Source organism: Salmo salar, chromosome ssa05, assembly GCF_905237065.1.
Source record: "Salmo salar chromosome ssa05, Ssal_v3.1, whole genome shotgun sequence".
In the NCBI taxonomy this organism is placed as follows: Eukaryota; Metazoa; Chordata; class Actinopteri; order Salmoniformes; family Salmonidae; genus Salmo; species Salmo salar.
The window spans coordinates 15,607,882-15,632,402 of NC_059446.1; the positions used below are offsets into that span (position 1 = coordinate 15,607,882).

A 24,521-nucleotide genomic window follows, 5' to 3' on the forward strand; every position below is an offset into this window, starting at 1 on the left:
CAAAAAGTATGTGGACACCACTGCAAATTAGTGGATTCGGCTATTTCACTCACACTCATTGCCGACAGGTGTATAAAATCAATCGCACAGCCATGCAATCTCCATAGACAAACATTTGCAGTAGAAGGGCCTTACTGAAGAGCTCAGTGACTTTCAACGTGGCAATGTCATAGGATGCCACCTTTCTAACAAGTCAGTTTGTCAAATTTCTGTCCTGCTAGAGCTGCCCCGGTCAACTGTAAGTGCAGTTATTGTGAAATGGAAACGTCTAGGAGCAACAACGGCTCAGCTGTGAAGTGGTAGGCCACACAAGCTTACAGAACGGGACCGCCAAGTACTGAAGCGCGTAGAGCTTTCCTCGGTTGCAACATCACTACTGAGTTTCAAACTGCCTCTGGAAGCAACTTCAGCACAATAACTATTCATCTGGAGCTTCATGAAATGGGTTTATATGGCCGACCAGCTGCACACAAGCCTAAAATCACCATGCACAATGCCAAGCGTTGGCTGGAGTGGTGTAAAGCTTGCCACCATTGAACTCTGGAACAGTGGAAACACGTACTCTGGAGTGATGAATCATGCTTCACCATCTGGCAGTCTAGATGGACAAATCTGGGTTTGGCGGATGCCAGGAGAAGGCTACCTGCCCGAATGCATAGCACCAACTGTAAAGTTTGGTGGAGGAGGAATAATGGTCTGGGGCTGTTTCATGGTTTGGGCTAGGCCCCTTAGTTCCAGTGAAGGAAAATTTTAACGCTACACCATACAATTACATTTTAGATGACTCTGTGCTTCCAACTTTGTGGCAACAGTTTGTTTCAGTATGACAATTCCCCTGGACACAAAGTGAGGTCGATACAGAAACGGTTTGTCGAGATCAGTGTGGAAGAACTTGACTGGCCTGCTCAGAGCCCTGACCTCAACCCCATCGAACACCTTTGGGATGAATTGGAACGTCGACTGCGAGCCAGGTCTAATCGCCCAACATCAGTGCCCGACCTCACTAATGCTCTTGTGGCTGAATGGAAGCAAGTCCCCACAGCAATGTTCCAACATCTAGTGGAAAGCCTTCCCAGAAGAGTGGAGGCTGTTATAGCAGCAAAGGGGGGACCAACTCATATTAATGCCTATGATTTTGTTAGGAGATGTTCGACGAGCAGGTGTCCACATACCTTTGGTAATGTAGTGTATTTTCAGAATTTTACAGGAGACCGAAAACAAAGCGTTCATTGCATGTAAACCAGATCAGGTTGTTTTCAACCTGTTTTCAACGTTCCAAACTGATTTAAATGGACACTTACATATTTTTGGCTCCAACCAAATAAAGTTCCTCCCTCCCTCTCTCCCTACCTGGCTGACGTCCATGCTAGTGTCACAGCTGAGTGGTCGTACTGCGGTCAGGTCGTTGGAGCCCAGTAGAGTGGAGATGATCCCGTTTTGGTCAACCTTACGGATCATAGTGGCATCCACAAAATACATCAGACCATTCTTATCCACAGCAATACCTGGAGAGAGACACACACACACACACACACACACACACACACACACACACACACACACACACACACACACACACACACACACACACACACACACACACACACACACACACACACACACACACACACACACACACACACACACACACACACACACACACACACACACACACACACACACACACACACACACTGCATCAGACCAATCTTATCCACAGCAATACCTGGGAGGGGGAAGGAGGACGTTTTAATTCACCTTAATACATAAGTGGGTACAAAATAAATACATTAGGCCAATAAATGTTATTTTATAAGATGGAACAACTTGGTAATTAGTAAGTTATGTGATGATGAGTATTGACCTTGTAACATTACTTTCCAAAGTCCCTCAGGGTAACCCTGTGTCCTTGCATTTTCTACTTTCTGTTTGCCATTACTTTCCAAAGTCCCTCAGGGTAACCCTGTGTCCTTGTATTTTCTACTTTCTGTTTGCCATTACTTTCCAAAGTCCCTCAGGGTAACCCTGTGTCCTTGCATTTTCTACTTTCTGTTTGCCATTACTTTCCAAAGTCCCTCAGGGTAACCCTGTGTCCTTGCATTTTCTACTTTCTGTTTGCCATTACTTTCCAAAGTCCCTCAGGGTAACCCTGTGTCCTTGCATTTTCTACTTTCTGTTCACCAGCAAGTTGATCAAATGTCTTTGGAAAGTAAAGACTGATATGATGCATTTATCTCCTGCTCCCATTTCACCCGTCAGTGGTGTCACTCTGTCCATAGCTGATAGACAGACAGACAGACAGACAGACAGACAGACAGACAGACAGACAGACAGACAGACAGACAGACAGACAGACAGACAGACAGACAGACAGACAGACAGACAGACAGACAGACAGACAGACAGACAGACAGACAGACAGACAGACAGACAGACAGACAGACAGACAGTTGTGTTGTGTGTCAGTGGTGTCAATCTGTCCATAGCAGGCAGACAGACAGATAAGTAGACAGACAGTTGTGTATTGTCTTGAAAACACACCACCCTAAATATAACTATGATGTACACACACACAGACAGACAGGCAGACAGACAGGCAGACAGACCGATATACAGACCGATATACAGACCGATATACAGACCGATATACAGACTGATATACAGACCGATATACAGACCGATGTACAGATTGGATTGAGGTCTGGGCTTTGACTCTGCCATTCCAAGACATCTAAATATTTCCCCTTAAACCACTCGACTATTGCTTTAGCAGTATGCTTAGGGTCATTGTCCTGCTGGAAGGTGAACCTCCGTCCCAGTCTCAAATCTCTGGAAGACTGTAACAGGTTTCCCTCAAGAATTTCCCTGTATTTAGCACCATCCATCATTCCTTCAATCTGACCAGTTTTCCAGTCCCTGCTGATGAAAAACATCCCCACAGAATGATGCTGCCACCACCATGCTTCACTGTGGGGATGGTGTTCTCTGGGTGATGAGAGGTGTTGGGTTTGCGCCAGATGGCCAAAAAGCTCCATTTTAGTCTCATCTGATGAGAGTACCTTCTTCCATATTTTTTTCTTTAAGAAATTGCTTTTTTCTGGCCACTCTTCCATAAAGCCCAGCTCTGTGGAGTGTATGGCTTAAAGTGGTCCTATGGACAGATACTCTAATCTCTGCTGTGGAGCTTTGCAGCTCCTTCAGGGTTATCTTTGGTATATTTGTTGACTCTCTGATTAATATCCTCCTTGCCTAGTCCGTGAGTTTTGGTGGGCAGCCCTCTTTTGGCAGGTTTGTTGTGGTGCCATATTCTTTCCATTCTTTTAATAATGGACTTAATAGTGCTCAGTGGGATGTTCAAAGTTTCTGATATTTTTTTTTATAACCCAACCCTGATCTGTACTTCTCCACAACTTTGTCCCTGACCTGTTTGGAGAGCTCCTTGGTCTTCATGGTGCCACTTGCTTGGTGGTGCCCCTTGCTTAGTGGTGTTGCAGACTCTGGGGTCTTTCAGAACAGGTGTATATATACTGAGATCATGTGACAGATCATGTGACACTTAGATTGCACACAAGTGGACTTTATTTAACTAATTATGTGACTTCTGAAGGTAATTGGTTGCACCAGATCTTATTTAGGGGCTTCATAGCAAAAGGGGTGAATACATATGAATACATATGCAAGCACCACTTTTCCATTTGACATTTTTTAGATTTTTTTTAATTTCACTTCACCAATTTGGACTATTGTGTGTATGTCCATTACATGAAATACAAATAAAAATCAATTTAAATTACAGGTTGTAATCCAACAAAATAGTAAAAACGCCAAGGGGGATGAATACTTTTGCAGGGCACTGTACAGACAGACAGACAGACAGGCAGGCAGGCAGACAGACAGACAGACAGACAGACAGACAGACAGACAGACAGACAGACAGACAGACAGACAGACAGACAGATAGACAGATTGATGTACAGACAGACAGACAGACAGACAGACAGACAGACAGACAGACAGACAGACAGACAGACAGACAGACAGACAGACAGACAGACAGACAGACAGACATACAGACAGACAGATTGATGTACAGACAGACAGACAGACAGACAGACAGACAGACAGACAGACAGACAGACAGACAGACAGACAGACAGACAGACAGACAGACAGACAGACAGACAGACAGACAGACAGACATATATACACACAGACAGACATACAGACTGATGTACAGACAGACAGACGTACACACAGACAGGCAGACAGACATACACAGATAGACAGGCAGACAGACAGGCAGGCAGACAGACTGATGTACACACAGACAGACAGGCAGACAGACAGACAGACAGACAGACAGGCAGGCACACAGACAGACAGACAGACAGACAGACAGACAGACAGACAGACAGACAGACAGACAGACAGACAGACAGACAGACAGACAGACAGGCAGGCAGGCAGACAGGCAGGCAGGCAGGCAGGCAGGCAGGCAGGCAGGCAGGCAGGCAGGCAGACAGACAGACAGACAGACAGACAGACAGACAGACAGACAGACAGACAGACAGATTGATGTACAGACATACAGACAGACATATATAAACACAGACAGACATACAGACTGATGTACAGACAGACAGACAGACAGACAGACAGACAGACAGACAGACAGACAGACAGACAGACAGACAGACAGACAGACAGACAGACAGACAGACAGACAGACAGACAGACAGACAGACAGACAGACTGCTGTGGGAAAGAGAGAAAGGAATAGCAGTGATGGATCGAAGCAATGCCATGGAACGGCTGGAGAAGAGAGGGAGAGGGGGAACAGGGTGCCTTTGAACAGAGAAGTACTAGCACATGGGGAGGAGAGGAGGGAAAGAGAAAGAGAGAGGCCAGAGACAGAAGAGCTGGAGGGCTGAGAGAGATAGAAATAGACAGACAGAGAGAGGGAGAGAGAAAGAGGACTGACAGGGCATGCTGATAAGTGCTGGCTGGCTTTGTATCCTTCTGACAGGAAGGATACACACACACAGACAACACACACACACACACGCACACTGAGGAAATGTGACAGGGTGACATCTTTGACAGTTTGGTGTCAAAGCATTCTTCTTTTTTATCCATGCTTCATCACGTGTCATCATCCTAACTTCAGCTGTAATCTGGTTTATAACCTCCTTCTGCTTCTGCCCTGCTTTACTTTCACTACTAGACGGACAATTAGTTTCATCATCACTGTTCTGATATAAAAAAGGAAAGATATCACTACTACTTTCACTACTAGATCATGAATACCAGCACCTCAGTAGCACGGACATCTCTTCCTTCTCTATCCTAGTTACACTTCGGAACTTATGAGGGTACTGTCCGTGGCTTAGCCCTCAAGGTTTGGAAGATCTCTTTGTGTGTGTATGTTCCTCTGCTCCTCACCTTTGGGGCTCATCAGTGTCGCCTCAGTAGCTTTGCCTCCATCCCCACAGCGCTCGTCGAAGGGCAGACACAGCTCTCCTGTCCCAGCCACCACCTCTGCGTTGTCCGACAGAAGCCGGCCTCCCGTCAGCGAGCGCACACGGTAGATACGCCGCGAATTGGTATCCGAGATAAACAACGCTCCTGTTACCGGGTTAATGGCCAGGAAGTACTTATGAGTGGGGTTGTTACTGTGGGACAGAGAGAGAACAATAAAGTTATTGGAATTTGAATTGAATTGGAGAAAAATAACTTAGATTAAAACAATATTTCCCAGGGGGCAATTTAACAATCTTTGTGATTAAAGTAACTCTAAATTACTGCTTCTATTTCACTTTTAAGCTTGGAATTTCGGATTTAAGCGAGGAGCGAAGCATCTTACCTGTGTCTGAAATCTTTGTTCCTTCAAAGGATAAGACAGAAAAAACAACCCAGAACAAATGTTAATATAGTATCATAGAGAGATAGCTGTAGTGTTTCTGATGGGACAACAGAACAACAGAGAGAGAGAGAGAGATAGCTGTAGTGTTTCTGAGGGAACAAGAGAACGACAGAGAGAGAGACATAGCTGTAGTGTTTCTGAGAGGACAACAGAACGAGAAATCGAGAGAGATAGCTGTAGTGTTTCTGAGGGGACAAGAGAATGAGAAAGAGAGAGATAGCTGTAGTGTTTCTGAGGGAACAAGAGAACGACAGAGAGAGAGATAGCTGTAGTGTTTCTGAGGAGACAACAGAATGACAGAGAGAGAGAGATAGCTGTAGTGTTTCTGAGGGGACAAGAGAATGAGAAAGAGAGAGATAGCTGTAGTGTTTCTGAGGGAACAAGAGAACGACAGAGAGAGAGATAGCTGTAGTGTTTCTGAGGAGACAACAGAACGACAGAGAGAGAGAGAGAGATAGCTGTAGTGTTTCTGAGGGAACAACAGAACGACAGAAGAGAGAGATAGCTGTAGTGTTTCTGTGGAGACAACAGAATAACAGAGAAAGAGAGAGATAGCTGTAGTGTTTCTGAGGAGACAACAGAACGACAGAGAGAGAGAGAGATAGCTGTGGAACGGTGGAGGGAAGAGCATAGTTAAATATGGATAAAAACACCCAGGAGATATACGATCTAGTGCAGTGTATAATTCTACTTCAATCACTCTGTCCCCCGAGCCCTCCCTGCTTTCATTACAACCTCACTGATCTCATCCAACATGTTCTATATCCTACACACTACTCCTCTCCTCTGTCCTCTCCCCCTCCTCTCATTTTCTCCTCCTCTCCTCTCCTCTCCTCTCCTCTCCTCTCCTCTCCTCTCCTCTCCTCTCCTCTCCTCTCCTCTCCTCTCCTCTCCTCTCCTCTCCTCTCCTCTTCTCTTCTCTTCTCTTCTCTTCTCTTCTCTTCTCTTCTCTTCTCTTCTCTTCTCTTCTCTTCTCTTCTCTTCTCTTCTCTTCTCTTCTTCTCTCTTCTCTTCTCTTCTCTTCTCTTCCCCTCCTCTCCTCTGTCCTCTCCCCTCCTCCCCTTTTCTCCTTCACTCCTCTTCTCCCCCTCTCCTCATCCCCTTCCCTCCATCACTCCTGCTCTCCTCTCCTCCTTCACCCTTCCTCCCACCAGTCCCTCTCTCTTCTACCCATCTCCTCTCCCACCCCACCCCAGCCCATCCCCCTCCCCCTGCTCCCCTCTCCTCTCCTCTCCCAACCCTCCCCCATCTTCTCCTCTCCTCATCCCTCCATCCGTACCTCAGTTCCAGTATGCTCGTGGTATTGAGCGAGGGGTAGACCCTACGTATGAAGTTCAGGTCTCCCACGTAGAGGCTCCCGTCGATGCCTGTTGCCAGGGCTACGGGCGCCAGTAGCTTGTTGCTGTCGGCGAGGCCGTTACAGCTGGGGCAGGAGATAGAGCGTCGACGGCCGTTCCCCATTACACTGCTGATCACAGGGGGCTGCTCTGACACAAACACGTTCTCACCACTACCCTTATGGAGGATACCTAGACAGGATGGAGGGAGGGAGGGGTCAATCAATTCCTTCATTTTATTTAAGAAATAAAAACACATACTATTGATTCAGCCAAATGAAACGTGTGTCTGTGTGTGTTGTTGAGAAGATGGTGTGTGTTTGTGTGTATTGAGATGACAGTGTGTGTGTGTGTTCAGATGACGGTGTGTGTGTATGTACATATATATACAGTATATTTAAACATACTGCTGCGTGTGTTGAGTATATGGTGTTTATCCAGAGACCAGCCTCCCAGATTAGAAGGGTCCAGTTCAAAGCCCTGTAGTACTGCTGTTCTCTTCTCCCATAGGATCAGACTGGTACACGACTCATATTCATACCCCACTGACACTAAGAGAGAGAGAGAGAGAGAGAGAGAGAGAGAGAGAGAGAGAGAGAGAGAGAGAGAGAGAGAGAGAGAGAGAGAGAGAGAGAGAGAGAGAGAGAGAGAGAGAGAGAGAGAGAGAGAGAGAGAGAGAGAGAGAGAGAAGTGGGAGTGAGAGAAAATATACTTCATAAACAAAGCAGTATGGAGACAAGCAACTTTTCAAAGCTCAGGACAGACAGACAGACAGACAGACAGACAGACAGACAGACAGACAGACAGACAGACAGACAGACAGACAGACAGACAGACAGACAGACAGACAGACAGACAGACAGACAGACAGACAAGCCCCACCACTAATAAAGTAAAGTGAGCTGCAGTTAGCACCCCTGTCCGGACCCTTCCTCCTCTCACACCACTAACACCTCGTTAAGCCCATAACCCAACTAACATCCTTGTTATGGCGTCAAATCAATTAAAAACATGTTCATTAGAAAGAGAGAGAGAGAGGGTGTGGGGTTCACTGTCCCTGCAGGCAGTTCTGTGACAACTAGGAAGTGTTGTCATGGTGACAGATCCATTTCTCTCCCATCATTCAACAGTGTTGACATGTTGTCATATCGACCATCGCTTGATTGACATAAACACACATTTACAGAAATATTAATGTATGTGCATTGTCCCCTTCAGAATAAACCTATTGAAAGTAAAATAACGTTGGTTATCTAATCAATCAGCTACATTGGAGCAATAGAGAGTGTGTGGACGTTACTCTTCTCTGCTCTAAGAGTTGACAGACATGACGCTCTAAGCCCTGGGTGGCAGTTAAACTCTCCTCTCCTCCTGTCACTCAGACGTAACCGCGGCAGCTGTAACCGTGGTGAAGGGTTATTAGCTGTCAAGCAGAGTTAGCGGTTAGTGAAGCGAGCTGGGGGCCTTGGCACCCTCAGTGCTATTACTTCTCACAGACAGACAGACACACACACGCTCATAAACACACACACAAACCCTACCCACCGCACTCACACACTCTATCTACACACACTCACCGACAGCTTCCGACAGCCCGTAGACTCTCTGTCCATAGGCATCTGTTTTATCCCAAATGTAGGTGTAGGCCAGGTTGGGCGAGGCGTGGAACCACTTCTGGAAGAGATGTCCCTCCACAGCCACCATTAGATGGACTTTGAGCAGGCCCAGAGACACCACGGCTGGGGTCATGGTCACCTTCAGCAGGCTGCGGTAGCCTGACGTCCTGGAGCTCAGGTAGCACAGCTTCAGACTGGTCCCTGGAACATCTATCATCTCGTGGAGCACCTGGAGATAAGGAGAGAGAGAGAGAGAAAGCTTTGACTATGTACAGACTCAGTGAGCATAGCCTTGCTATTGAGAAAGAATAATGAAGGAGGAAAGATAGAGAAGAGAGATGAAAGAGAGAGATGGAGGAGAGAGATGGAGGAGAGAGATGGAGGGGAGAGATGGAGGAGAGAGATGGAAGAGAGAGATGGAGGAGAGAGATGGAAGAGAGATGGAGAAAAGAGATGGAGGAGGAAAGATAGAGAAGGAGGAGAGAGATGAAGGAGAGAGATGGAAAAGAGATGGAAGAGAGACGGAAAAGAGATGGAGGAGGAACTATAGAGAAGGAGGAGAGATGGAGGAGAGATATGGAGGAGGAAAGATGGGGGAGAGAGATGTAGGAGAGAGATGTAGGAGAGATGGAGGAGAAAGATGGAGGAGGAGAGAGAGGAGAAAGATTAAGGAGGAGAGAGATGGAGGAGAGATAGAGGAAAGAGGGAGAGATGGGGACAGATAATATGGGAAAGATGAGTGTGAGAGGCTAGATACCTGACAGCACCTGGAAAGAGAGAGTAGAGACAGAGGGATGAGAGGACAGAGGGGAAGGAGATGAAAAGAGAGGCTGGTTACCTGTGTCTCAGGTATGATGGGCTTGTCCCTGGGTCTAGAGGAGAAGAGTGATGACAGAGGTGAGGTGATGACCACAGGGTCAGGTCGGAGGAAGCCGCTGAGGTCACATCCTGGGATGGTGTTCTCCTCAGTCTTCATCACCAGCGTATCCATGACGTAGAAACGACCCCATGGTAACCACACCGTGCGGTCCTGCGTGATGAACGGAGCGCGCTCAAACCTCAGGGTCAACGAGGCGCCGCCGTTCGCTAGAAGGTCAAACCTGGAGACAGAATCAGATTAGTTACTATGTACAGTACCGTTCAACCGTTTGGGGTCACTTAGAAATGTCTTTGTTTTTGAAAGAAAAGTTCTGTGAAGGGAGTAGTACACAGCATTGTACAAAATCTTACATTTCTTGGCAATTTCTCACACGGAATAACCTTCATTTCTCAGAACAAGTATAGACTGACGAGTTTCAGAAGAAAGATCTTTGTTTCTAGATATTTTGAGCCTGTAATCGAATCTACAAATGCTGTTGCTCCAGATACTCAACTAGTCTAATGAAGGCCAGTTTTATTGCTTGTTTAACTTCTTATGGATGGTGGCAGTATTGAGTAGCTTGGATGACTGATGTGCCCAGAGTAAACTGACTGCTACTCACGCCCAGAAACTAAGATATGCATATTATTAGTATATTTGGATAGAAAACACTCTGAAGTTTCTAAAACTGTTTGAATGATGTCTGTGAGTATAACAGAACTCATATGGCAGGCAAAAACCTGAGAAATAATCCAAACAGGAAGTGGTTTGTAGTTTTTCAAGTGATTGCCTATCCAAACTACAGTGTCTGTGGGGTCATTTTGCACTTCCTAAGGCTTCCACTAGATGTCAACAGTCTTTAGAACCTTGTTTGAGGCTTCTACTGTGAAGTGGGGATGAATAAGAGCACATTGAGTGAGAGGACTGCCAGCAGGGCATGAGCCTCAGCCATGTGCGCTCACGTGAGAGGTAGCTCAGTTCCATTGCATTTCTGAAGACAAAGGATTTCTCCGGTTGAAACTTTATTGCAGATTTATGATAAAAACATCCTAAAGATTGATTCTATACATCGTTTGACATGTTTCTACGAACTGTAATGGGATTTTTTGAGTTTTCGTCTGACCTGCGCGTCGTGAATTTGGATTTGTGAACTGAAGGCGCGAACAAAAAGGAGGTATTTGGACATAAAGATGGACTTTATCGAACAAAACAAACATTTATTGTTGAACTGGGATTCCTGGGAGTGCATTCTGATGATGATCATCAAAGGTAAGTGAATATTTATAATGCTATTTCTGACTATTGTTGACTCCAACATGGCGGATATATTGTATGGCTTGTTTTTGTGTCTGAGCGCCGTACTCAGATTATTGCATGGTGTGCTTTTTCGGTAAAGCTTTTTTGAAATCTGACACAGCGGTTGTATTAAGGAGAAGTGTATCTATAATCCTATGCATAACACTTGTATTTTCATCAACATTTATGATGAGTATTTCTGTAAATTGATGTGGCTCTGTGCAAAATCACCCAATGTTTTGGAAGCAAAACATTACTGAACGTAACGCGCCAATGTAAACTGAGATTTTTTGATATAAATATGAACTTTATCGAACAAAACATAAATGTATTGTGTAACATGAAGTCCTATGAGTGTCATTTGATGAAGATCATCAAAGGTTAGTGATTCTTTTTATCTCTATTTCTGCTTTTTGTGACTCCTCTCTTTGGCTGGAAAATGGCTGTGTTTTTTTGTGTATAGGCGCTGACCTAACATAATCATATGGTTTGCTTTCACCATAAAGCCTTTTTGAAATCAGACACTGTGGCTGGATTAACAAGAAGTAAAGCTTTAAAATGGTGTATAATACTTGTATGTTTGAGGAATTTTAATTATGAGATTTTTGTTGTTTTGAATTTGGCGCCCTGCACTTTCACTGGCTGTTGTCATATCGATCCCGCTAACGGGATTCAAGCCATAAGAAGTTTTAATCAGAACAACAGTTTTCAGCTGTGCTAACATAATTGCAAAAGGGTTTTCTAATGATCAATTAGCCTTTTAAAATGATAAACTTGGTTTAGCTAACACAACGTGCCATTGGAACACAGGAGTGATGGTTGCTGATAATGGGCCTCTGTACGCCTATGTAGATATTCCATAAAAAAATCTGCTGTTTCCAGCTACAATAATTCTTTACAACATTAACAAGGTCTACACTGTATTTCTGATCAATTTGATGTTATTTTAATGGACAGAAAATGTGCTTTTCTTTCAAAAAACAAGGACATTTCTAAGTGACACCAAACTTTTGAACGGTAGTGTGTGTGTGTGGTACTTACGTTCCATCCTGGCGTGTGAGAGTATATCCATAGTGTGGGTATCTGACGAAGGAAACATTGACTCCCACCAGGGGAGTACCATCTGTAGTTAACACCTGACCTCGGATCAGAGACGCCAGGCTGGGAGACAGAGAGAGAGAGAGAGAGACAGAGAGAGAGAGAGAGAGAGAGAGAGAGAGAGAGAGAGAGAGAGAGAGAGAGACAGAGAGAGAGAGAGACAGAGAGAGAGAGAGAGAGAGAGAGACAGAGAGAGAGAGAGACAGAGAGAGAGAGAGACAGAGAGACAGTGAGAGAGTAATGTTTACTGTTAATTTTTATTGTTTATTTCACTTTTGTATATTATCTACTTCACTTGCTTTGGCAATGTTAACATATGTTTCCCATGCCAATAAAGCCCATTGAATTGAATTGAGAGAGAGAGAGAGATATATACTGAATATAATACATCAACAAGAAGGAATAGATTGTGTGTTAGTATTTGCATGTGTGTGTGTTGTGTGTTGCAGTATGCGTCATGTGTATGTAATCTAATGTATGTATTCTCTCACCTGGCGTTGAATGGGTTTTCCCCAGGTATGATGTGTGTGCTGTCCCGTCCCACCAGCATCATGACCCTGTCATAGAAGGATCCTACCCGGGGTTGGGACAGGGACAGGGGGCTCTGCTGGATCACCTGGAGGGGGTCTCTGGAGCCCCGACACAGAGGGCTGTTCTGACACGGACTCTGGATACAGCAGTCTGGATCCATACAGTCAGTCAGACCATCTAGAGAGAGGAGGGAGAGAGAGAGGAGAGAGAAAGAGAGGAGGGAGAAAGAGAGAAGGGAGAAAGAGAGGAGGGAGAAAGAGAGGAGGGAGAGAGAGAGGAGGGAGAAAGAGAGGAGGGAGAAAGAGAGGAGGGAGAGAGAGAGGAGGGAGAAAGAGAGGAGAGAGAAAGAGAGGAGGGAGAGAGAGAGAGAGGAGTGGAGAGAGAGAGGAGGGAGAAAGAAAGGAGGGAGAAAGAGAGGTGGGAGAAAGAGAGGAGGGAGAAAGAGAGGAGGGAGAAAGAGAGGAGGGAGAAAGAGAGGAGGGAGAAAGAGAGGAGTGGAGAGAGAGAGGAGGTAGAAAGAGAGGATGGAGAGAGAGGAGGGAGAAACAGAGGAGGGAGAAAGAGATGAGGGAGAGAGAGAGGAGGGAGAAAGAGAGGAGTAGAGAGAGAGAGGAGGGAGAAAGAGAGGAGGGAGAAAAAGAGGAGGGAGAAAGAGAGGAGGGAGAGAGAGATGAGGGAGAGAGAGAGGAGGGAGAGAGAGAGGAGGGAGAAAGAGAGGAGGGAGAAAGAGAGGAGGGAGAAAGAGAGGAGTGGAGAGAGAGCGGAGGGAGAAAGAGAGGAGGGAGAAAGAGAGGAGGGAGAGAGAGGAGGGAGAAAGAGAGGAGGGAGAGAGAGAGGAGGGAGAAAGAGAGGAGTAGAGAGAGAGAGGAGGGAGAAAGAGAGGAGGGAGAAAGAGAGGAGGGAGAGAGAGATGAGGGAGAGAGAGAGGAGGGAGAGAGAGATGAGGGAGAAAGAGAGGAGAGAGAAAGAGAGGAGTGGAGAGGAGAGGTGAGAGAGTTTCAGTGTCTCAAACACACAGATATTACTATGAAAGGTTACTTAATTCTCCTTACAATTTACTTCAATTTAAGATGAAAAGTTTGCACTGCTGGATTACCAGAGGTCTAATCCCTTAATTTCACACACATACCCCCTTCATTGTCCGTGTTGTCGGCACAGGAGGTCTCCATGGCAACGCTGCATCCGGCACCCCTCCAACCTGTCTGGCATTCACAGTGCCAGCTCTGCTCCCCTATGGTACACTGGCCATTACCATTACACAGGTTAGGACAGCCATCTGAGGAGAGGGAGAGAGGGGTGGAGGAAGGGGGAGGTAGAGAGAGACAAAGATATAGGGGGGGAAGGAGAGAGAGCGAGAGAGAGAGAGAGTAGGGGAGGGAGCAATAGAGAGAGGGGGGGAGAAAAAGCGAGAGAGTGGGGAGAGAGAAATGGGGGAGGGAGAGAGAGCGGGCGGAGGGAGAGAGAGTGGGGAGGGAGAGAGAGAGGGGAGGGAGAGAGGGGGAGGGAGAGAGAGAGGGGGAGGGAGAGAGAGAGAGGGGAGGGAGAGAGGGGAGGGAGATAGGGGGGGAGGAGAGAGAGAGATAGGGAGAGAGGGGGGAGAGAGCAAGAGAGAGAGAGGGGGAGATAGGGAGAGAGGGAGAGAAAGGGGTAAGAGAGAGTGAGGGGGAGGGAGAGAGAGAGAGGGGAGAGAGGGAGAGAGAGGGGGAGGGACAGAGAGAGAGTGAGAGAGGGGGAGGGAGAGAGAGAGGGGGAGAGAGAGTGAGAGGTGGGAGGTAGAGAGGGGGAAAGAGAGAGAGAGAGAGAGAGCGGGGTAAAGAGTGAGGGGGAGGCAGATAGAGCGAGGGGGAGAGAGAGAAAGAATGGGAGGAAGAGAGAAATAGAAGGGAGAGAGAGAGAGAGAGAGAGAGAGAGAGAGAGATGGGGGAGAGAGTGAGGGGGGAGGCAGAAAGAGAGAGGTGGGAGGGAGGGAGAGAGAGAAAGAATGGGAGGATAAGAAAGATAGAAGGGAGAGAGAGAGTGATAGATGGGGGAGGGAGAGAGAAAGAGAGACATACTTTGTTGTGTTTTAATGCATTAAAGGTCTCAGTCAATCCAATGATTATGGTAAAGAATTCCTGAAAGCCACATTGATTGACCACACAACACATCAATTAGATATCTGCAGGGCAATTTTAATTTCCATTCTCCATACTGTGTACCCAACCAGCTCTCACATTCTCACGTCAGAATTAGACGTTCATCCATGTTTCTCAAACGTCAAATTTCAAAGTTGTTCCAAACGTCAAATTTGAAAGTGTTTAAGGTTAAGTTCAGGCATCAACTCCAAAATCATAAGGTTAGGCATTAACTCTGAATGGTTAAGGTTAGGCATTAACTCTGAGTGGTTAAAACCTCTACGGGATCGGTGTCCCACCCACCGATCCCGTAGATCGGTGGGTAGGTTGGTTGGCCTAACGTGCGCTAATGTGATTAGCATGACGTTTTAAGTAACAAGGACATTTCCCAGGACATAGACATATCTGATATGGGCAGAAAGCTTAAATTATTGTTAATCTAACTGCACTGTCTAATTCACAGTAGCTATTACAGTGAAAGAATACCATGCTATTGTTTGAGGAGAGTGCACAGTTATGAACTTGAAAATGTATTAATAAACCAATTAGGCAAATTTGGGCAGTCGTAGATACAACATTTTGAACAGAAATGGAATGGTTCATTGGATCGGTCTAAAACGTTGCACATACACTGATGCCATCTAGTGGCCAAAATCAAAATTGCGCCTAACCTGGAATAATACATTGTGACCTTTCTCTTGCATTTCAAAGATGATGTAAAAAGAAACATGAACAACGCATGTTTTATCTTTGTATTGTCTTTTACCAGATCTATTGTGTTATATTCTCCTACATTAATGAACATTTTCACAAACTTGTGTTTCCTTTCAAATGGTATCAAGAATATGCATATCCTTGCTTCAGGTGCTGAGCTACAGGCAGTTAGATTTGGGTATGTCATTTCAGGCAAAAAATCTATCGGCCCTCAGACCAGCCATGTACTGTTCTGCCTAACTGAGTGTTGAGTGTGTATGTGTGTATTGGCCCAGGACCATAGAGCACAGCAGAGTGTTAGCCATGATTGTCTGTAAAATGGATCAATTTTAAGCAGACCAACCGTTATGCAGAGCAAGGACAGCAGAATCTATATGGGGCATTGATCGGCTAGCTGGGCCAGGCAGGCAGCCAGGCAGCCAGGCAGGCAGGCCCTCTCCTTAATGCTAGAGGACGATTAAATTCTCCTCATACTAACCAGAATAAAGTGGGATTTCAGAAACTATTAAGTCCATTCCCCTCACTAATGTAGTTGGATGTGATGAAATCCCCCTTAAAAAGCCTTGGGTTATGGGTCAGCACACACAGAGAGGGAAGGAGAGAGTGTGTTTGTGAGAGAGAGAGAGAGAGAGAGAGAGAGAGAGAGAGGACCTGATGGACCTGATGACAACACACTATAAAACTCTCCTTCCAATCTGAACTCTCTCTCTCTCTCTTTTCTCTTTTTTCTCAATCTACATCTGAGCTCTCCCTCTCTTTCCATTCTCTCTCCATTTCTCCCTCTATCTCTGTCACTCTCTCTTCTTCCTCCTCCCACATCTCTCCTCTCCCTCTCTTTCCATTCTCCCTCCTTCTCTCTCCCTCACCCCCTCTCTCCCTCCCGCTCCCCCCCTCTCTCCTCTTCCTCATCCACCATCTCTCCCCCCCTCTCTTCTTCCTCCTCCCCTCTCCCCTGGGTACTACTCTGGACAACAGTGAAAGCCATCTTACTAACTTTAGTAGGGCAGAGGACACTCCAAACCATCCACAGGGAATCTAAAGCCTTCTGTTCAATTCAGTTTGGTTGGGGGACATTGGATCCTGTCACAGGACTTTAACACAACTCCCAACTCCTAACATTTGGGTGTGTGTGGTGTGTGGGGTGGTGTGTGTGGTGTGTGTGTGTAAACAAACAATCCATCCTGTCGTGTGTATGTATGGTACATATCACTGTTTCACTGTGATCTTTGTCAAGTGGAAACATTTGTGGTTCAGAAGTGGATCAATTCGTAGTTCTAATAATGGTGGCCAGACCTGCTGGTGTCTTCATAAGGAGACAGAGAGACTGGGGTTAGTATTCCTTATGTGTCTCTCTACACACACACACTGAGACAAAGGCATTACACAGCCTCCTGCGGATGCACACAAACAAACACACACTCACTCACACACTCTCACACACACACACACACACACACTAAACACATATCTGTATTCTACCACAGCATAGACTTTGCATCGATGGCTTTTGAAATGTATTTCACCGTTTTGTTCTTGTCGAATGTTCTCCACCCATGGAGTGTCTGTAGTGACACAATACATGACCAGCATCTCTATCTAACTGAGGAACATAATGTGTCTGTGTTTAAGACCTGTTCTGTTATATACCCCCATATGAGAGAGAGACTGAGGGGGACTGTTCTGTTATATACCCCCATATGAGAGAGAGGCTGAGGGGGACTGTTCTGTTATATACCCCCATATGAGAGAGAGGCTGAGGGGGACTGTTCTGTTATATACCCCCATATGAGAGAGAGGCTGAGGGGGACTGTTCTGTTATATACCCCCATATGAGAGAGAGACTGAGGGGGACTGTTCTGTTATAAACCCCCATATGAGATAGTGGTGGAGGGGGACTGTTCTGTTATATACCCCCATATGAGAGAGAGGCTGAGGGGGACTGTTCTGTTATAAACCCCCATATGAGATAGTGGTGGAGGGGGACTGTTCTGTTATAAACCCCCATATGAGAGAGAGACTGAGGGGGCCTGTTCTGTTATATACCCCCATATGAGAGAGTGGTGGAGGGGGACTGTTCTGTTATATACCCCCATATGAGAGAGTGGTGGAGGGGGACTGTTCTGTTATAAACCCCCATATGAGATAGTGGTGGAGGGGGACTGTTCTGTTATAAACCCCCATATGAGAGAGTGGTGGAGGGGGACTGTTCTGTTATAAACCCCCATATGAGAGAGTGGTGGAGGGGGACTGTTCTGTTATAAACCCCCATATGAGAGAGTGGCGGAGGGGGACTGTTCTGTTATATACCCCCATATGAGAGAGAGGCTGAGGGGGACTGTTCTGTTATAAACCCCCATATGAGATAGTGGTGGAGGGGGACTGTTCTGTTATAAACCCCCATATGAGAGAGTGGCTGAGGGGGACTGTTCTGTTATATACCCCCATATGAGAGAGAGGCTGAGGGGGCCTGTTCTGTTATATACCCCCATATGAGAGAGTGGTGGAGGGGGACTGTTCTGTTATAAACCCCCATATGAGAGAGAGGCTGAGGGGGCCTGTTCTGTTATATACCCCCATATGAGAGAGTGGTGGAGGGGGACTGTTCTGTTATAAACCCCCATATGAGAGAGAGGCTGAGGGGGCCTGTTCTGTTATATACCCCCATATGAGAGAGTGGTGGAGGGGGACTGTTCTGTTATAAACCCCCATATGAGAGAGAGGCTGAGGGGGACTGTTCTGTTATATACCCCCATATGAGAGAGTGGCTGAGGGGGACTGTTCTGTTATAAACCCCCATATGAGAGAGAGGCTGAGGGGGACTGTTCTGTTATATACCCCCACCTCTGCCCCCATTGCCATCCTAGCTACAGTGGCTGTGAGGTTCTGGATGGTAACCCCAGGCCACAGTGGTTGTGTGGTTGTGAATGGTAAAACACTGGTTGGTTGGCAACAGACAGACAGACAGACAGACAGACAGACAGACAGACAGACAGATAGATAGATAGATAGATAGATAGATAGATAGATAGATAGATAGATAGATAGATAGATAGATAGATAGATAGATAGATAGATAGATAGATAGATAGATAGATAGATAGATAGATAGATAGATAGATAGATAGATAGATAGATAGATAGATAGATAGATAGATAGATAGATAGATAGATAGATAGATATAGCGATATAGCGATATAGATATAGATAGCACACAGATGACTGGTCTACTGGGCCAAGCTTACCAACTCCAGCCAGCCCCAAACCCACAGACGACTAGCAGCGACTAGTTCCTACTACTATGCAGCACGAGAAGCTAAACGCTGAAAACCAAAATACAGTTTTACCTTTGTCAACCAAGTCCCACATGTCTGCATTGAGAGAAAACGTGCAGAGGTTGAGAGAGTGCGTTATGAAAAAAGGAATGGAAGGAGTTTAAAATGCAAGCACATGCATAGCCTAGATCAGCACCCACAAGCAGGAGTGAGGAGTTTTGTCTTGTGAAAGATGCAGCAAACAAAGCTGCCCTAGTTTCTAGTGGGGAACAGAGAGTTGATATCACAAAGTGTTGTTCCCCCACCCACTGTGTTTCTGACACCGGAGTGTTCTGAGGAAAAGCGCTGCTCGGATGAAATGGTGAATGGGAAATTAAACTTCCTATTTCAAAGCATTATGGCTAAATCAAAATAGCGAGGCATCCAACACACCTCCTCCCCTCCCCACCTACCGATGGTACAGTGCTCTCCATTCCAGCCCTGGTGACACAGGCACTTGCCATCCTTGCAGGTTCCATGTTTGATGCAGAGTGGGTTACACACTCGCTGGTCACACCCGGTGCCCGTCCAGCCCTCCTCACACTGACATGCTGCGCCCAAACACACACCGTGGGTCCCGCAGTCTGCAGAACACACTTCTGTAGAGAGGGAGGAGAGAGGCATGTAAACAGTTACACACAGCTACTGTGAACATACTTCTGTAGAGAGGGAGGAGAGAGGCATGGAAAGACTTACACACAGCTACTGTGAACATACTTCTGTAGAGAGGGAGGAGAGAGGCATGTAAACAGTTACACACAGCTACTGTGAACACACCTCTGTAGAGAGGGAGGAGAGAGGCATGTAAACAGTTACACACAGCTACTGTGAACACACTTCTGTAGAGAGGGAGGAGAGAGGCATGGAAAGAGTTACACACAGCTACTGTGAACACACTTCTGTAGAGAGGGAGGAGAGAGGCATGTAAACAGTTACACACAGCTACTGTGAACACACCTCTGTAGAGAGGGAGGAGAGAGGCATGTAAACAGTTACACACAGCTACTGTGAACACACTTCTGTAGAGAGGGAGGAGAGAGGCATGGAAAGACTTACACACAGCTACTGTCATTGGGGTTGGATTAGGCATAGCTACTAGAGTTAGGGTAAACCACGGGTTGGGTTAGGCATAACTACTAGAGTTAGGGTAAACCACGGGTTGGGTTAGGCATAACTACTAGAGTTAGGGTAAACCACGGGTTAGGGTTGGGTTAGACATAGCTACTAGAGTTAGGGTAAACCACGGGTTGGGGTTGGGTTAGACATAGCTACTAGAGTTAGGGTAAACCACGGGTTGGGTTAGGCATAACTACTAGAGTTAGGGTAAACCACGGGTTGGGTTAGGCATAACTACTAGAGTTAGGGTAAACCACGGGTTGGGTTAGACATAGCTACTAGAGTTAGGGTAAACCACGGGTTGGGTTAGACATAGCTACTAGAGTTAGGGTAAACCACGGGTTAGGGTTGGGTTAGACATAGCTACTAGAGTTAGGGTAAACCACGGGTTGGGTTAGACATAGCTACTAGAGTTAGGGTAAACCACGGGTTGGGGTTGGGTTAGACATAACTACTAGAGTTAGGGTAAACCACGGGTTGGGGTTGGGTTAGGCACAACTACTAGAGTTAGGGTAAACCACGGGTTGGGGTTGGGTTAGGCATAACTACTAGAGTTAGGGTAAACCACGGGTTGGGTTAGGCATAGCTACTAGAGTTAGGGTAAACCACGGGTTGGGTTAGACATAACTACTGGAGTTAGGGTAAACCACGGGTTGGGGTTGGGTTAGGCATAACTACTAGAGTTAGGGTAAACCACGGGTTGGGGTTGGGTTAGGCATAACTACTAGAGTTAGGGTAAACCACGGGTTAGGGTTGGGTTAGACATAGCTACTAGAGTTAGGGTAAACCACGGGTTGGGGTTGGGTTAGACATAACTACTAGAGTTAGGGTAAACCACGGGTTGGGGTTGGGTTAGGCATAACTACTAGAGTTAGGGTAAACCACAGGTTAGGGTTGGGTTAGACATAGCTACTAGAGTTAGGGTAAACCACGGGTTGGGTTAGACATAGCTACTAGAGTTAGGGTAAACCACGGGTTGGGGTTGGGTTAGACATAACTACTAGAGTTAGGGTAAACCACGGGTTGGGGTTGGGTTAGGCATAACTACTAGAGTTAGGGTAAACCACGGGTTAGGGTTGGGTTAGACATAGCTACTAGAGTTAGGGTAAACCACGGGTTGGGGTTGGGTTAGACATAACTACTAGAGTTAGGGTAAACCACGGGTTGGGGTTGGGTTAGACATAACTACTAGAGTTAGGGTAAACCACGGGTTGGGGTTGGGTTAGACATAGCTACTAGAGTTAGGGTAAACCACGGGTTGGGTTAGGCATAGCTACTAGAGTTAGGGTAAACCACGGGTTGGGTTAGGCATAACTACTAGAGTTAGGGTAAACCACGGGTTGGGTTAGGCATAGCTACTAGAGTTAGGGTAAACCACGGGTTGGGTTAGGCATAACTACTAGAGTTAGGGTAAACCACGGGTTGGGTTGGGTTAGGCATAACTACTAGAGTTAGGGTAAACCACGGGTTAGGGTTGGGTTAGGCATAACTACTAGAGTTAGGGTAAACCACGGGTTGGGGTTGGGTTAGACATAACTACTAGAGTTAGGGTAAACCACGGGTTGGGGTTGGGTTAGGCATAACTACTAGAGTTAGGGTAAACCACGAGTTAGGGTTGGGTTAGACATAGCTACTAGAGTTAGGGTAAACCACGGGTTGGGTTAGGCATAACTACTAGAGTTAGGGTAAACCACGGGTTAGGGTTGGGTTAGACATAGCTACTAGAGTTAGGGTAAACCACGGGTTAGGGTTGGGTTAGACATAGCTACTTGAGTTAGGGTAAACCACGGGGTAGCTTGGATTGGGGTTAGGATAAAAGGCAAGGAGGATTGGGCAATATTTAAGGGTTAGGCCCACCCAAACGGTAAGGCGTTAGATGAGGTACCAACTTACAGAACAGTCTGGTCCCATCCAGTTAGGGTTAGAGGTCAGAGGTTACACATTACAGAATAGGGTACTACTGACCTACAGAGCAGTCTGGTTCCATCCAGTTAGGGTTAGAGGTCAGAGGTTACAGATTACAGAATAGGGTACTACTAACCTACAGAACAGTCTGGTCCCATCCAGTTGGGGTTAGAGGTCAGAGGTTACAGATTACAGAATAGGGTACTACTGACCTACAGAACAGTCTGGTCCCATCCAGTTAGGGTTAGAGGTCAGAGGTTACAGATTACAGAATAGGGTACTACTGACCTACAGAACAGTCTGGTTCCATCCAGTTAGGGTTAGAGGTCAGAGGTTACAGATTACAGAATAGGGTACTACTGACCTACAGAACAGTCTGGTCCCATCCAGTTAGGGTTAGAGGTCAGAGGTTACAGATTACAGAATAGGGTACTACTGACCTACAGAACAGTCTGGTTCCATCCAGTTAGGTTTAGAGGTCAGAGGTTACAGATTACAGAATAGGCTACTACTGACCTACAGAACAGTCTGGTTCCATCCAGTTAGGGTTAGAGGTCAGAGGTTACAGATTACAGAAAAGGGTACTACTGACCTACAGAGCAGTCTGGTCCCATCCAGTTGGGGTCACAGCTACAGAGGCCAGTGTCTGGTATGAATGCACCGTGGCCATGGCATTGGTCTGGGCACAGTGCCCGCTGCAGCTCACAATGTAGGCCGCCCCAGCCGGGTTTACAGTGGCACTCCCCGTTCACACAGATACCATTATTAGAACAGGTCGGGTCCAGGCAGTCCACTACAGACAGAGAGGAGAAGAGAGAGAGAGAGAGGGGGGGGGGGGGAGAGAGGGGGAGGGAGGGAGGGAGGGAGGGAAAGGGAAAGGGAGAGAGAGAGGGGGAGAGAGAGAGAGAGAGAGAGAGAGAGAGAGAGAGGGAGGGAGGGAGGGAGGGAAAGGGAGAAAAGAAGGAGAGAGAAAGAGGGAGAAAGAGAGGGGGAGAGGGAGAGAAAGATAATCATGTTTAAAATACTGAGAAATACTAGCTTCGTGTTTCCTTCATCTGATTTCTGCAGCATCTCGTGATTTTTGCAGCATCTCGTGATACACGTTAGTAATTGTCTTCACACAGCCTTTCACAGGCATTTAATAAGTCAATACTTTTCACTCAGTAGGCTGCGTTTCCTCACATATAACCTTCCCTGTATCTTAGTGTGTGTGTGCTAATGCACTGGGGATAATCTGATATTGGCAGACTGGCTGACAGGCAGATGTGAGTATGAACAGTGAGTGAAAACCAATTTGACAAATTACCCCCTCCTGGCAAACTATAAGCCCCCACTCCCCTCCTCCTCCTGTCCTCCTCCTCTCATTCCCCAAATCCCCCTAACTCCCTCTTTTCGACAACTCCCCCTCTCTCTTCTTGCTTCTTTACCTCTCCCTCTCTCCTCCAATCCCCCTTTCCCTCTGCTGACTACCCACTCTCTCCCCTTCCCCTCCTCCCCCAGCGCTCCCTCCCCACTCATTTTCACACGCTGCTGTCTGGGCGCTCCATTCTGTTGGCGAGGCAGAAATGGAGGGTCACACGTATAGATTTATGTGTCATCGCCACTTCAGGTAAATTGTTTGAGTGACTCAGGCGTGATGGATATCACATTTAAGAGAGAGAGAAGGGGAAAAAGGTGGATAAGAAACAGAGGGGAAACGGAGGGGGTAAATGAAGAGTGGAGGAAAATGCTGAGCCTGTTCTCTGCCCTCCTCTGTGGCTCTGCTTCTATATGTCCCTTCTCTCTCTCTCTCTCTTTCATCTACCTCTTTTCTTCTCTATCATGACCTTATGATCGCATCTTCACTCACTTTTTTTCTGTCTTTCCCGCACACCTGTCCTCTCCCTCACCTCTTCAGATCTCAACCTGTCCTCTCCCTCACCTCTTCAGATCTCAACCTGTCCTCCCCCTCACCTCTTCAGACTTCAACCTGTCCTCTCCCTCACCTCTTCAGATCTCAACCTGTCCTCTCCCTCACCTCTTCAGACTTCAACCTGTCCTCTCCCTCACCTCTTCAGACTTCAACCTGTCCTCTCCCTCACCTCTTCAGACCTCAACCTGTCCTCTCCCTCACCTCTTCAGACCTCAACCTGTCCTCTCCCTCACCTCTTCAGACCTCAACCTGTCCTCTCCCTCACCTCTTCAGACCTCAACCTGTCCTCTTCCTCACCTCTTCAGACCTCAACCTGTCCTCTCCCTCACCTCTTCAGACCTCAACCTGTCCTCTCCCTCACCTCTTCAGACCTCAAACTGTCCTATCCCTCACCTCTTCAGACCTCAACCTGTCCTCTCCCTCACCTCTTCAGACCTCAACCTGTCCTCTCCCTCACCTCTTCAGATCTCAAGCTCTCAATTTCAATTTCAATTTAAGGGGCCCTCCCTCCCTCTCCTCTCTCTCTCCCTCTTTCTCTCTCTCTCTCCCTCTTTCCCTCTCTCTCTTTCCCTCTACCCCTCTCTCCCTCTCCCTATACCCTTCTCTCTCTCACCCTCTCTCCCCTGCTCTCTCTCTACCCTCTCTCTCTTATTTCGCTCCCTCCCTCCCTCTCTCTCTCTCTTCCCATCTCTCTCTCCCTCCCTCCCTTTATCTCTCTAGATCTCCAGAGTTAATGTGTAGCAGGCTGATCCGTCTTAACAGGATCAATAGAACAGTGATAATCACTT

At 46.7% G+C, this 24,521-nt stretch overlaps 1 protein-coding gene across 1 annotated transcript in view; it reads right to left on the reverse strand.

Annotated features, from left to right (window-relative positions):
• Positions 1–24,521, reverse strand: part of LOC106604330 (teneurin-2) — a 299,583-nt gene that overhangs the window by 34,183 nt on the left and 240,879 nt on the right. The window contains exons 9-20 of the mRNA XM_045717935.1: positions 22,414–22,614; positions 19,214–19,399; positions 13,790–13,936; positions 12,621–12,837; positions 12,073–12,192; positions 9,715–9,976; positions 8,838–9,105; positions 7,668–7,811; positions 7,203–7,452; positions 5,864–5,884; positions 5,443–5,672; positions 1,351–1,505 (exon numbers count right to left, since the gene is read on the reverse strand). Coding sequence (XP_045573891.1) covers positions 1,351–1,505; positions 5,443–5,672; positions 5,864–5,884; positions 7,203–7,452; positions 7,668–7,811; positions 8,838–9,105; positions 9,715–9,976; positions 12,073–12,192; positions 12,621–12,837; positions 13,790–13,936; positions 19,214–19,399; positions 22,414–22,614 — 2,201 coding nt within the window. The remainder of the gene's footprint in view (positions 1–1,350; positions 1,506–5,442; positions 5,673–5,863; positions 5,885–7,202; positions 7,453–7,667; positions 7,812–8,837; positions 9,106–9,714; positions 9,977–12,072; positions 12,193–12,620; positions 12,838–13,789; positions 13,937–19,213; positions 19,400–22,413; positions 22,615–24,521) is intronic.